Source organism: Ambystoma mexicanum, chromosome 14 (genome assembly GCF_040938575.1).
Source record: "Ambystoma mexicanum isolate Mex_15411 chromosome 14, UKY_AmexF1_1, whole genome shotgun sequence".
Taxonomy (NCBI): domain Eukaryota; kingdom Metazoa; phylum Chordata; class Amphibia; order Caudata; family Ambystomatidae; genus Ambystoma; species Ambystoma mexicanum.
Window position 1 is genome coordinate 669,105,636 of NC_090940.1, and position 14,205 is coordinate 669,119,840.

General features: G+C 47.9%; 1 protein-coding gene across 1 annotated transcript in view; it reads left to right on the forward strand.

Moving 5' to 3' along the window:
• The window catches only part of SGPP1 (sphingosine-1-phosphate phosphatase 1), a 99,304-nt gene extending 86,145 nt beyond the window's left edge, over nucleotides 1–13,159 (forward strand). The window contains exon 3 of the mRNA XM_069638232.1: nucleotides 1,311–13,159. Within this exon, the coding sequence (XP_069494333.1) occupies nucleotides 1,311–1,859 (549 nt within the window). The 3' untranslated portion in view covers nucleotides 1,860–13,159. The remainder of the gene's footprint in view (nucleotides 1–1,310) is intronic.
• The last annotated feature ends 1,046 nt before the right edge of the window (nucleotides 13,160–14,205 follow it).

A 14,205-nucleotide genomic window follows, 5' to 3' on the forward strand; every position in this document is an offset into this window, starting at 1 on the left:
TTCTCCCAACATTCCTTCCCCTAATGATTGGGCCCTTTTTTATTGGCTTGTGCATGTCTTTAACAAATGTGTATTGTTGGTACCACAGGAGCAACACTTGGAAATCTCTTCAGTCGCAGCTCTAGAATGCTGCACGTTTAACTCCACTTCCTCTGCTCGTGCAGTTGCTCCTTCTCTGGAATCCACCTAGTAACTTTCAGAGCAGGTGTTTTGTTTTCGGATCCTGCATGAGCCCGTTTCTTCTGGGTTTTCTCCATGGTGGAACTCTGGGTGAAATCTGTCTGCCTGCATGTCTCCCTCTCCCCGCCCTGCTCTGCATCAGCCCCCATCTCCCTCGCTCCACCTTTTCTCTTACTCTGTCTCATTCTCCTCACTCTCCTGTCCCAGCTTTTCACTTCCTCTGCCTCACTCCCTCTTCTCTTCCTGTTTCTAGCCCTGCTCTTCTTTTCCTCTGCCTCCCTCACCCCTGCCCCAGCTCTTCACTTCCTCTGCCTCAGTCTCCTCACTCTCCTGCCCCAGCTCTTCACTTCCTCTGCCTCAGTCTCCTCACTCTCCTGCCCCAGCTCTTCACTTCCTCTGCTTCACTCTGCTCCCCGTCCCTGCCCCAGCTCTTCACTTCCTCTGCCTCACTCTCCTCCCTCTTCTCGCCCTGCTCTTCTCCTGCCTCTCTCCCTCTTCTCTGCCCCAGCTCTTCACTTCCTCTGCCTCCCTTTCATCCCACTTCTCTTCCTGTCTCTCACCTCGCCCTTCTCTTCCTTGTCAGTCTTTCTCACCACTACATCTCCTCTCCTTCATTGGTTGCGACCCCTTCCCCGATCCCTTCCACCTGCCCATACTAATTTATACACTAATATGGCTGCTAACATGTTCGTACCGGCCTGAAGGACAAAAGCAACAGCTTTTCGCAATTGCCAATGTTTGATTTTAAATGTTTTAACAATTTTTTTTTTTTTTTAAAATAATTTTTCACCAGTATTGTCCGAATTGTAAAAAAATGTCGAGCTGTGAATTGCGACGTTGTAAATGCTGACTTTTTCTTTTATTTTTTAAACCCCCCCATGTATGTATATATAATTAATATGGGGTGGTCTCCCCCCACATATATATGTGGTGTAAAAGGTTTCGGCCGTCGCAATAATCACCTAGATCCGTATTGTCTGACCAGTTTGCCCTTCATGGCTGATTGTGTAGCTCTTAATTAGTAGACTAGTTCATTTCCACAGTTCTGGATCCTAGTTAAAATGTTTTATTGCACTCTTAAATGCGCTGGCTCGGTCTAAATGCTTGTTTTTCTTCCCTGGGCCCTGCAGGATGTGATTGTTGGGGTGCTCTACACCATTCTCATCATGATCGTCTTCCATCCCGCTCTGGAGCTGATTGACCACTTCAACCTGACCTACACCTACGCTCCCGTCATTATCATCGGCCTCCACTTGGGACTGGGTCTCTTTTCCTTCACTCTGGACACCTGGAGCACTTCGCGGGGTGATACTGCGCAGATTCTGGGCAGCGGGGCTGGCATTGCATGTGGCTCGCACGTGAACTACTTGTTGGGGCTCATGGTGGACCCCTCTCCTGATCAGCTGCCTTTCGATCCTCTTCCCATCACCCTCACCATGTGTGCAAATGCCATGCTCAAGTTCCTGATTGGAGTGGTGCTTCTGCTCCTGATCAGGCACGTGATGAAGAAGACTACCATTCCGCTGGCCTGCTGGATCTGTGGCATCGCGTGTGACGATGTGAGGAAGGCAAGACAGCACATGGAGGTGGAGCTGCCCTATCGCTACATCACCTACGGAATGGTGGGCTTTGGGGTCATGTTCATGGTCCCTTTTTTATTCACCATCATTGGTTTGTAGGGCGGAAGGGATGATGCCATAAACGGTCGCGTCGAGGTGTGCCCTTCGCTCTCATTACAGGATACTTGGCCGGAAGCTACTCTTATGCAATTGCGTGTTCTTGATGGTTTACATGGTGGGCCTTTTCATTGGACCAAACCAGCAGCATAGTCCGATTTTACAGTCTATTCTTGCCTACATTCTTTGCACGCGTGTTCTAGAAGCCAAGCATTGGCTCAAGGTACCTATTCTCTGAAATGCTTGATGCTTGTGCCTTTATGTTGCTGAACTAACAAACTGTGGTCTAAAATAGGAGTGCTGTTTTTAAAGGAATCTACATAAATTGTATTTTTATATGTTTCAGTTAATGTTTACTTTCAGAAAAGCAATTCATAGGTGCACAGGAGAAGATGACTGGACTTACAGGGAGAATCCTAGCGCAGTCTGTATTTATTTGCATTTGCTAGGCACATGTTAAATTGTCTAGAAATAGCGCAGAAATGCCTACAGCGAGGCCTCTCAAAGTATTACATTTTTCTGAAAGGAGGGTGGTAAAGAAAGACCTTCAGGGCTGGCCCCAGTTGTTCATTCCCGCTGCTGCTGCTTGGGAGAACTGTTTACTTTGGATGGCATCCTTGATTTCCCTAAGAGTTTCAACTTAACGACAGCCCTGACTTCTTAATGCGTGTGCAGGAGAGATGTCCGCATATGAGAGGACTGTTTTTAAGCTCTCGTTGACCTATCCATATTAGAATACAGTGGAGAGCATTTCCTCTTGGTCCCTCGTCCCAGTCTTCACCTCATGGGGCCGCCAGGACAGGAAAACCCCTGTGAATGTGGCTTAAAGAAACCCTTCGGAACAGCTGACTCTGCTCTCCCCCACCCCTTCTGGATGTTGAAGAACTGCTTGTCCCCAGCACAATTCCCCCCCCCCCCCCCATCTTTCAAATACGTGACCTGGAAGGGTTACGTATAGGTACTGAGCCCTGCCTTGCCCTGCCTCACTCTCCAATGTGGAGCTTGCTTTTCATCGGCTTAGCGAGGTTCTGGGTCGCAGGGCTCTCCATAGGCTTGCTAGGCCCCTCTACTTCTGTGCTGGCTCTTGGTTACTTGTCCTCGTGGTTCAACCTGGAGGGTGTCTTGTGGCCGGCTGTACTAGCCCTCTTGGGCGAGAACCCCTACACCCAGCTACATTGCAAAACAGCACGGAGGAGGAGCACCATGTCCCGAATTGCGCTGGCCCTCTGTCGAGGCCCTATCTCAATTGACACTGGTCGGCCTCATGTGGGTTGGCAGTGGGCAGCTCCTTCGGATTGGATTCAGGTAGGGGAGGTAGTGCAGAGGGGAGTGCAGCTGGAGGTTGCATAATAGCTTTGGGCAGAAGGACTATGTGACTTAACAATGCAGCAGGCGGTGGTCCAGATACTCTCAAGGAGAAGGGAGAGCATCATGTGTTTGGGGGTGAGGAGGAAGCTGGCAGTGGATCTCATTCAGAAGATACCTTGCCTCCTTACCCCCACAGGATGGTGCCAATGTATCCTCCAGGTCCTTTGGCTAGTGCTCTACTCTGTGCATCACTTTGTTGGTTGCTGAATTAAAGGATCTTAATAGTGAGGTTGTACATGTGGCAATTGATGCCGAGCTAACCCTTATTTGTCCCAACCCCTAGATCATGGTCCTGATCAGCCTTTGGGGGAGGCTTGAATGGTGCTGATAAAAAGCCGGAGTCGGACCTGTCTCAGAAGTTCTTTAGGAAGGTTGTTGTAAAGGTGCTCCTGTTCCATCTTCTGAACCTGGACCATAAGGGTACAAAAGCTCTTCAGGTGGGGTAGACCAAGCAGGACGCCTACAGCCCTTACTTTACAATCCCTCCAACGGGGCTACCATTCCTACAGAACCTTATTTCCAGAGACTGGTGGGAGCTTGAAAAGACAGCCATATCCCGAGGATGGTGTAGACTTTATTCTGCCCTCCTGACTGCAGGCCGGAAATCTGGACATTGTTCAAGGGTAGGGGAGATTCTGAGTTCGCAATGACCACTTTGAGCAGGAACTGTATAAAGAAGGTTCCCTGGGACTTGGACAAGTGAGCTGTGATTCTTCAGGAAACCCATCTTGGGTATTTTGTTTCGATCTTGTTCCTTGTACAGAAACTTTCTGGGACCTGGTGGGCAATCATCAACCTAAAGAGCGTGAATGGTTCCATCAAGAACATTGTTTTGATGGATATTCTTCAGAGCCTCATAGCCCTAGAAGAGGGCTGTTTCCATGTGCTGCTCCTTCCAGGACAGCAGAGGCTCCTTGGCTTGGCTGGGTAGGTCTGCACTTGATCTCCTACACACCAGGATGGGGAGGTCTCTCACCTGTAGTCCTCTTTTCCTTAGGTTTAGTCCTGAGGTACTGATTGTTATATTGCCCTGCGCTTTACCGGGCATAGAATGTCTGATTGTTCACCTCCATGAGGATCTGGTCCTTGCCACTTCAGGTTGGCTTTCAGTGGTTTGCCCCGTGCCCCAACCACCAATTCCTTGTATGTACCTCGACAGAAGGACCCCCTCGTCTACACTCTACTATCTCCTTGCTTTTTTGCCCCAGTCACAGGAAGAAGCCCTCCAGTGCTCCCTTGAGAAGGGTGCTATGGTGCGTCACTAGGGCTATGGCAGCTTCCTGGGCAGATGCCATTTGGCATGCAGCCGCCTGGTCTTCACCTGATGCATTGGGCCAGCCAATTGCCCCCTGTCTCCCCACTTCGTTCCTCTTTTGAGTCTGCTGTTCTGTCTTCGTGAATAATTACGTTTCTGTAAGTACTGGGACACGGAAGAGGTCGGGTAACATACCGGTGATCCTATAGCAATACATCCTTCCCTTCTTTGCCAGTCCTAGAACCTTCCCCTGGATCGGTATTGAGGAATTCTCTTGGATTGACAGGATGTACTGGGGAAGGGGCTGTTGTGTCCCTCAGTGTGTTTGTGTATGTATGTGTAATACATATATTTGAATAATTTTGTGCAATGTTCATGGGGTTTTGCTGAGGCGGGAGGCCTCATGAGGTTAGGACTGTGACGAGTAAGTGATGGGCTATTTAATAGGATTACTGCTAAGTAATTGGCATTAGTGTTGGTCGGGATGGTTTTTTTGGGACATAAAAAAACAATGTTTTATAGGGGTGGGGGACACTCAAGATTGCCATTAGTTTGTATTGGTGTTGTAGTAAGACACGGGTAAGCACTTTAACTTGTGCTGAAATGGGGGCCACAAATATGATGTTGGTGCACAGGGGATGTTTGCCCCCCGCTTTCACTGACCTGTTCTGTGAATGTGTCGGCTCAGACAAGTGTTCTACGCTTTTGCTGCTTCAAACCGTTATCCCTGCTTTCTTAGAGATACTTTTGTTAGTAGGAATGCGGGGGGGGGGGTGGTCCCCCCCCCTTTCCCTTGGCTCCTATGCCATCTCTGACCAGTCTGTACATGAACTGAAGCATTGTACCCTATTGCCATGTGTAAGGACCCCTTCCTAGGACATCAAGGTTGCAAAGCGCTCCCTATTGCCATGTGTAAAGACTCCTTCGTAGGACATAGAGGTTGCAATGAGCTCCTGCTGTGCGACACTTGGAATGTCTAGGAGTGTAGGACCCCTTCCTAGGACATGGAGGTTTCAATGACCACTCTTTTACCATGTGTAAGGACACCTTCCTAGGACATGGAGGTTGCAATGCGCTCCTGCTGTGCGACACTTGGAATGTCTAGGAGTGTAGGACCCCTTCCTAGGACATGGAGGTTGCAATGCGCTCCTGCTGTGCGACACTTGGAATGTCTAGGAGTGTAGGACCCCTTCCTAGGACATGGAGGTTGCAATGTGCTCCTGCTGTGCCATACTTGGAATGTGCAGTATCGCTCTTTGAGGGCAGTCAGGCTGTTCGTTTTTTAAGGAAAAGAAATTTGAATCATCTCCCCATCTGAAGCTTTCCTTTTCCAGTTCCGGAATCTCCCGTTCCCTAGCGCTGCACCGTGACTGTCTTGCCAAGGCTTCTGTGAGCCGAGCGTTACTGTGGCCGCAGAGCTTGCGTCTTCCTGCTGGGCTGCTCGCTCTGTGCATAAAGCACGGGTGTGTAGACGTCGCTCCTTAGTTGTGAGGAAGCTGAAGTATTATTTTTTTTCTTCAGCAAATTGACTGCCCCGTCGTGCCAAGATCGGAGCCTTTTCCAATGTACTGGACTAAATGATGACTTGGCATGTTTTGGCCAGCTTCTGGTAGGGTTGGTGACTGGAGTAGGTGCATGCAGGGTTGAGGATTGGATGTGCCAGCCTGTAGTAGGCATCGCATCAAAAAGTTAGTCACTCTCAACCCGCGCCAATGATGTAAATGGACACAACTGATAGTAGCTTCGATAAGACATACTGTACTTGAGGCATCAGGCCCTTATATTGACTTCTGGCAATTTGCATTTCCCTAATACTTGTCACGTGAGCAACCGAAACATGGCACTTGGGTGACCTGCCTTTTCATCTATAACGTGAATGGGTAATTACTGAACTAAGCCCTGATAGGCTGATACTACACAGTAAATCGCATTGCATACTATCAGTTGTGACATTGTGTCAATTTACATCAGTGGCGCAGTTTGAGAGTGATATCCTATTACTTTGGAGCCTTGGCTTGAGTTTGTGTGTCACTCCTGTTGCAAACCCCAACAATCTAGATCACTTGCATCACTAAGGTGATCTCTGACTCAGGGAAGGGCCTCTGTCCTTTTGAACTCTGTTTCAATTGAGAATGTAGTGTAGTTTCTCTTAATTTCGGTTGACTTTATTTTTTGCACCTTGTGCAATGTTCTCATCAAAGTGTTTATTTGTTTACAAAAGCTTTTCTCACCCGAATGTCCAAGTTTTGTAAAGTACATGATGGCCCCACATTGCCTCCAAAAACTCGAAATGGCTGGCCTATTTCTTTTTGTGCCCATACCACCAATCTGAGTGCAGTTTTATTTGGGGCTTTGGGGTGGGGAAAAATGGAGGACTATACCCATGACCCCCTCCCCTGTTGGATGTACACGTTTGCTTTGTGCTATACGAAGACCACTTGTTTACAGCCATAAAAGCGAAAACGTTAATGGTAGTCAACAGCTGTGGAGGTTGCAGAATAGATGAGCTGCCGCCAGGCTTCCTCTATGAAATGTAGCGCCCACACTGTCTAAATTCCTGCTAGCAATTGCGGGTTGGCGCATCTGCCTCGAAGTAAGTGCGGCAGTTCTTGTTAAGATGGCAAAGCTCTGATGGGTGAGTCACAAACTGCCTCTGGAGATGCACTACAATACTAGGAGAAATGCGTCCCACCAGTGCGCTCAGTAAAACTGCCAGATGTTAAACCGAAAAGAGGCTAATATTGGCCAAAAACAAAATTGTACAGTACGCAGAGAAAAAAATATTTTGGCAATAAGCCCCTTGCTGATGGGCCATTACCGCGTCCAATAATGCCCTCGGGGCGCATAGTTACAGGCCCGAGCACAGCAAGGGCCTTAATGAAGGCCCGAGGGCATTACCGGATGCGGTAATGGCCCACCGGCGAGGGGCTTACTGCCATTAGCCCCCGGCCCGTTAGACCGGGGTACTAATGGTGCTTTTTTTCAGTTGCAAGACTCGTTGCGTTTCACTACCAGGGTGAAAAGGGAAGACCGGGCTGCCGCGGACTGGGAAACAGTCAGAATTCCCTTTCCATGGCACTGACTGCCATGGAACTGGGAGAAGGGACGCATAGTCCCTTCTCATGGCGGTCTGAGGAAACGCAGAACAATGGTGTGAGGGACGTGGGCGGTATTACTGTGTACTAATGTTAGCTCAATAAAGGTATTGGTAATTAACAAGCTTTCTTCATCTGGTGAGCCTGAGCTGCAAAGTGCCCTCGGGTTAATTTTATTGCTTTTAACCTTCGTCAAATCCCAACCAACCAAAGTATAACTTTGTTTTATTGAAACACAGATGCTGTTCTATAGCTTGTAACTTTTTTTTATGGTCCTCCAGTGCCTGGCATTTCTGCTTCTCGTTGATGTGGGAATGTGCAGTCTTTTTAACTACAGGTTCTAAAATCATAAAGCTGCACTGGTCGGTTTATTTCAACGTTTTGTCTGTAACCATTTTGGGTAATTTTCTTTCTAATCCAATTTATTTAATCTATTGCACGATATTTGCTCTGTGTGCTAAAAAGATTGCTGTATGTCTGTTCCACTTCGTTTTTTTTATTTTTTTAAACCACTTGTTTTGGTTGGTGATTTCTGGACTTGCCACCACATTAGTATGGATGTTTTAAGAGGTAAAATGACATATTTCCTGGGAAAGGCCCGGGGAATGTGTCTGGAACAAGAACCTATGTTTTTTTGTTTTTTTGGTGCCTTAGCGTGCCTTCTGTCTGAGCTCTCTGCAAGGACGCTGCTCATCTACTCCAGAAGGTAAGGACAGCTATCCAAGCAGTGACTGCTGCCTGAGCTCCCTGCAGGGACGCAGCTGCTCTACTCCAGATGGTAAGGCAGCTGTCCAAGCAGTGACTGCTGCCTGAGCTCTCTGCAGGGACGCAGTTTACCTGCTCCAGATGGTAAGGCCAGATATCCAAGCAGGGGCATCTGACAGAAGTGATGGAACGGGGAAGTAAATGCTTGATTTCAAGTTCTATACTATGTTTAGTGTTCATTTTCAACCCTTGGGAAATGCTGCCACTGTGTGGCTACTACTGGAACTGGAAGCCATGCAATGCCCAGGGTTATCGTGCAGGTCTGCCTCTGCAAGCGGCCCCTTGTCCTGCGATGCACTGGTTTTCTGTTTTGAAAGTGCACCGCTGTATACAGGCTGCTTTTGCGATTGTAGTTTCATTGCTAGTGTTATTGCCCATATCTATCCCCAAATCTCAATGTCCATTCCAAGGATTAAATCTGCCCCCTCTTTTCAGGGCATTGATGCATTTAATTTGAAAACAACTGATTATTGTATCAGCTAAAAGCAAGGGGGAATCTGCTTGAAGCGCTATATAATTTGTAATCTTGTCATAGCTGCTGACTTTTCTGACGACTTGGTACACTTTTGCTTCGTGACTCTACATCCAGTACCCTTCTATATGCACGTTAACCACCCTTCGTTACCTTTGAAGCTTGGGCTCTGTCCTTGCAATACAGAAGTGGTGCAGACATCCTTGAGCTGACTAGGATCACATCTTCTCTGATTGGTCAGCTTTGACCTTGTGCGTGCACACACGTAAGCTGATGCGACACCCAACAAGCATCACCTTACCAGTAATGACGATACTGCCTGTGTGGCTTTGCTCTGTTGCTGCCCCATTCCTTTTGAACAGTTTCTTTCAAATGGTCCCTAGGCACAACTACTACCTCAGCAATGCATCTAATTACAATTCTGTAACCCAGAGTACAACAGCAGCAGCTCTGGAGTTGCTTCCTTCCTAGTAAAGCTGCCGGCGGGCACAGCTGCTGCTCCTCAGGAGGACTGTCCTCAGCCCTGCCACCTGTAAAGTGGGCGTGCACTTCAAGGCTATACACTGCTCTCGTGCTTGTGTGCATATGCTTAGTGGCCAGAAGTGTGCATATGCTTAGTGGCCAGAGCCTCCACCTGTAGTGACGTGCACTTCAAGGCTACACTGCTCTCGTGCTTGTGTGCGTATGCTGCCTAGTGGCCAGAGCCTCCACCTGTAGTGACGTGCACTTCAAGGCTACACTGCTCTCGTGCTTGTGTGCGTATGCCGCCTAGTGGCCAGAGCCTCCACCTGTAGTGACGTGCACTTCAAGGCTACACTGCTCTCGTGCATGTGTGCGTATGCCGCCTAGTGGCCAGAGCCTCCACCTGTAGTGACGTGCACTTCAAGGCTACACTGCTCTCGTGCTTGTGTGCGTATGCCGCCTAGTGGCCAGAGCCTCCACCTGTAGTGACGTGCACTTCAAGGCTACACTGCTCTCGTGCTTGTGTGCGTATGCCGCCTAGTGGCCAGAGCCTCCACCTGTAGTGACGTGCACTTCAAGGCTACACTGCTCTCGTGCTTGTGTGCGTATGCCGCCTAGTGGCCAGAGCCTCCACCTGTAGTGACGTGCACTTCAAGGCTACACTGCTCTCGTGCTTGTGTGCATATGCTTAGTGGCCAGAGCCTCCACCTGTACTGACGTGCACTTCAAGGCTACACTGCTCTTGTGCTTGTGTGCGTATGCCGCCTAGTGGCCAGAGCCTCCACCTGAAGTGACGTGCACTTCAAGGCTACACTGCTCTCGTGCTTGTGTGCATATGCTTAGTGGCCAGAGCCTCCACCTGTACTGACGTGCACTTCAAGGCTACACTGCTCTCGTGCTTGTGTGCGTATGCCGCCGCCTAGTGGCCAGAGCCTCCACCTGAAGTGACATTCACTTCAAGGCTACACTGCTCTCGTGCTTGTGTGCATATGCTTAGTGGCCAGAGCCTCCACCTGTAGTGACGTGCACTTCAAGGCTACACTGCTCTCGTGCATGTGTGCGTATGCCGCTTAGTGGCCAGAGCCTCCACCTGTAGTGACGTGCACTTCAAGACTACACTGCTCTCGTGTTTGTGTGCGTATGCCGCCTAGTGGCCAGAGCCTCCACCTGTAGTGACGTGCACTTCAAGGCTACACTGCTCTCGTGCTTGTGTGCATATGCTTAGTGGCCAGAGCCTCCACCTGAAGTGACGTGCACTTCAAGGCTACACACTGCTCTCGTGCTTGTGTGCGTATGCCGCTTAGTGGCCAGAGCCTCCACCTGTAGTGACGTGCCCTTCAAGGCTACTCTGCTCCCATGCTTATGTGCATATACTGTTTATTGGCCCTACCTGCCCCCTTGCGTCTGCTCCCAGTTCTATGGGCTGGATGTCGAGGTGTGCAATGCCGGAGGGTTTAGTCTTGCAAGGAAGGGCTTTCTGACATTGGCAGATTGCCAAAGTAAAACTGTGCGGCTCTCGGTGTACCAACACCCTTCGTTTCACAAGTGGTGTAATGCACCTCTAGCTAGATGTATCAAAAAGGGAGACCATGGTTTCCAAACCTCATTCTTCTCGGGAATATCCAATATCTGAGTCACTTATGCCTGTGACACTGTTACCACAGAGCCGTGCATAGGCCTCCCAGGATTAACTCGCGATTGTCACTAAAACGAGAGTGTCTTTGTACCGAAGACCTCTACTTCACTTTAGAATTCATGTTTTACCCCGAAGTTCATAGTGGTAGTGTCTCTCGCTAACAAGTATTGTCTATACTGCCCTTGCCTGGTATTGACTGTACTTGAGTGAGGACTTAACTTTCATCCCACACAATTGCACCTGCCATTTAAAAAAAAAAAAAAGAAAAAAAAAATGTTTACCTCCTCGAGCCCCCTCCTTAGAAGTTTCCATGTTGATGATGTGCGCCACTAGTGACATCTAATTCTGTGCAGCATTTCATTGCTCTCTTCTTAGTGACTCCCACTATGGTGTTCCCAATGAATGCATCGGGCTAATGCACGTGCTCACATGGATATTGTAAGGTTCTAACCTGAAAATGTTTTATTTGTAATTCCCGCTATAAATGTTTACACTGCTGGCTTGTATAAAATCACCTTAAGAATGCAAGTTTCTACTGAATGGATGTCCATCAGGTGTTGCACGATTCTTGCACCCTAACTTTCCATCACTAATGACTGTAGAAGCAAGCGTATAGGGATGGTGAGCTAGTTCTTTCCATCACCAAATACTAGAAGCAAGCGTATAGGGATGGTGAGCTAGTTCTTTCCATCACCAAATACTAGAAGCAAGCGTATAGGTATGGTGAGCTAGTTCTTTCCATCACCAAATACTAGAAGCAAGCGTATAGGGATGGTGAGCTAGTGAAGTTCTCCCTTCACCCTGACTTTCCATCACTAATGACTGTAGAAGCAAGCGTATCGGTGTGGGCTACCTCTCCTGAGAACCTACTGGCCTTTCAGCGAGCATCCACAAGCCTAGTAATGCAAGGGACAAGCCGCTGGATAGCACCTGGGACACAGTGCGCATTCTGTAAAGTAAGCTGAAGCGTCTCTCCAAGATGGAATGCCAGCTAAAATGTGATGTATTGGCAGAGTAGAAACCTTTTAATCAAACATGAATATCTCCAATTCCACCAGGCCTCTTTTTAATCCAGAGCGACCCTGGTGCTGTAAGGGTCTTCCAAAAAGGAAGATTAGCCAAAAGTTTCCTGCAGACGCCCCCAGAAAGAACTGTAGTAATGTCCTCCAGCATAGGCATTAAGGCCCCCACAGCTGGGCAGATAATCTGGTCCAAAACCATAGAGCTCACTATCGTATGCTGCAAATATAGACATCTGGTGTGTTTGTGGGAAAATGTCTCTTCATTAATGCAAGACGTTTAGAGTTGCATGACGCATTCAAAGTAATAAATGCAAGCCATTTTATACGAATTTTAAACGGTTTTTAAAACTGTAAATGACCCTTTTTTTTGCATTGTTCTGGGGTTGAATTCGTTGCCCTAATTTGTTTCTCAATGTGTGTAGGGTAGCAAACACTGTTATTTTATACTGCTGTTGTAAGATCTGTGTATGTTTTTATATGCTCCTGCTGCATTTTCACAACCGTTGATTTCAGGATGATTGTGCCGATCGCCTCCGAAAGTGACCTTGCGTTCATGGGAGGCTTTGTGGCTATCTATGGAATGGTATTGCATCAAAATATGACTCCTAAAGTGAGACTCTTGCTAAATGTTAGCCCCCTTAATTCCTGTAATGAGTCGTATGGATATCTTTTTTAACGATACAATTAAAACAAAAGCCTTACTGCGGTTCCTAAAATTATGTGCTATCACTATTCGAAAAATCACAAAGCAGCAGTTTAGAAATGGGACTTGATCCACTAATGACTAAATCCCAGTCCGATGTAATAGACATGTGTCTACAAGGGGAACCCTGCCTCCCGTGGTGCTAGGAGAAGTGAGCTGGAGGGTTGCAAGAGGGAGTCCTTTTCTTGTGATAGCTGGCAGTCTCAATTTGGAGATCTATTTTTGATATGGTACTTTTGGAAGCACTCACTACGTTGAGACGTTTTAACACTGCAATGAAATTGTATATGCACCGAGCAAGACCCCTGTGAAACTTCAGTCATGTGCTGTCTGGCATATGAGACCTTTCTTTGTTTCACTCGTCTTGTTTTTCACAATCCTAATGTTTTATTGTGCGTTTCTGTTCAATGATTGTATGTCATGAGAAATCAAAGAGCCATACCCGATAATGCACTATTCTCTTCAAATTAGTCATTTTTAAATCGTTTGCATTAACATATTCCATTAAAAGATATATTAATTCAAGGTTTTCTTTTTGCGTCTTCATTTTGTGTTTTTATTTGGATGACATTGCATGGAGGTTGTAATGAAACTTGGGACCTCCAATGTCCAAACACTCACCCTAATATGAAACGGATAAGACGCCGACTTAGATGCACGTAATGCAGAATGCCATGGGAACAACCGCCTATGACTCCTCAAGCTGCACTGGCCTGTCTGGCTTTTATACTCAATTAAACCCAGCGGTGTCCTCAACCTGACGAGATCCAAGGTGGGTTTTGCTCGCTAAGCTCAGTCTAACAATTACAGTTGCTCCACCACATCTGAGTGGGTTGACCTTTTATGGAAGTACTGCACCATGAGTGCAAGTGAAAGGAGGAGGGCTGGCTTGCGTGGTCAGTAGAATAATTATGAATGTGGGCTACTTATTGTGGTGAGCATTGAACCAGATGTGTGATCTCTACATACTCCTACGTCCCGTCCCCTTTCCTCCATACTTATGGGACATCTCTCCGTCCTGTGGGACGGGACCAGAGCACTTTTGTAAAGCATCCAAATTTGTTTAAAAAATGTGCCCCTCCTCCCTTTCCTGCGCGGGGCCCGGCACGCGGCCGTAACCCCGCCCACCTTGGCTCCACCCTGTGCATCGCCCATCAGTCCTTTTCTATCGCAGGGTCCAAGACCCATTAGCAATTACAGAGGAACCTTATTAGAGGGGATGGCGGGCGGGCGTAAGGAGGAAATGGGACTATGGACTAGGAGTAAGGTGGTCACTACGGTGAGTAACCTGGTAATACTCCTACGTCCTGTCCCCTTTCCTCCATACTTATGGTCTATATCTTTTAAACTAGATTTTCCAGACTGTTCATCTTGTCGCTTCGCGACAGCCAAATCATTGTCTGTTCTGGTTAAAGCTCCCTTCAAGGCTCAAAGGCCGTTGTCGCAAGGTCGACCTTCCTCTGGTTTTAGGGGCTTCCTTGACTGCAAAAATCGCAGAGTGGATACTCCTGCAGGGAATAACCTCCGTAGACAACAGCGTACGCGGTATTTCTCCCGCTCCTCATCCTCCT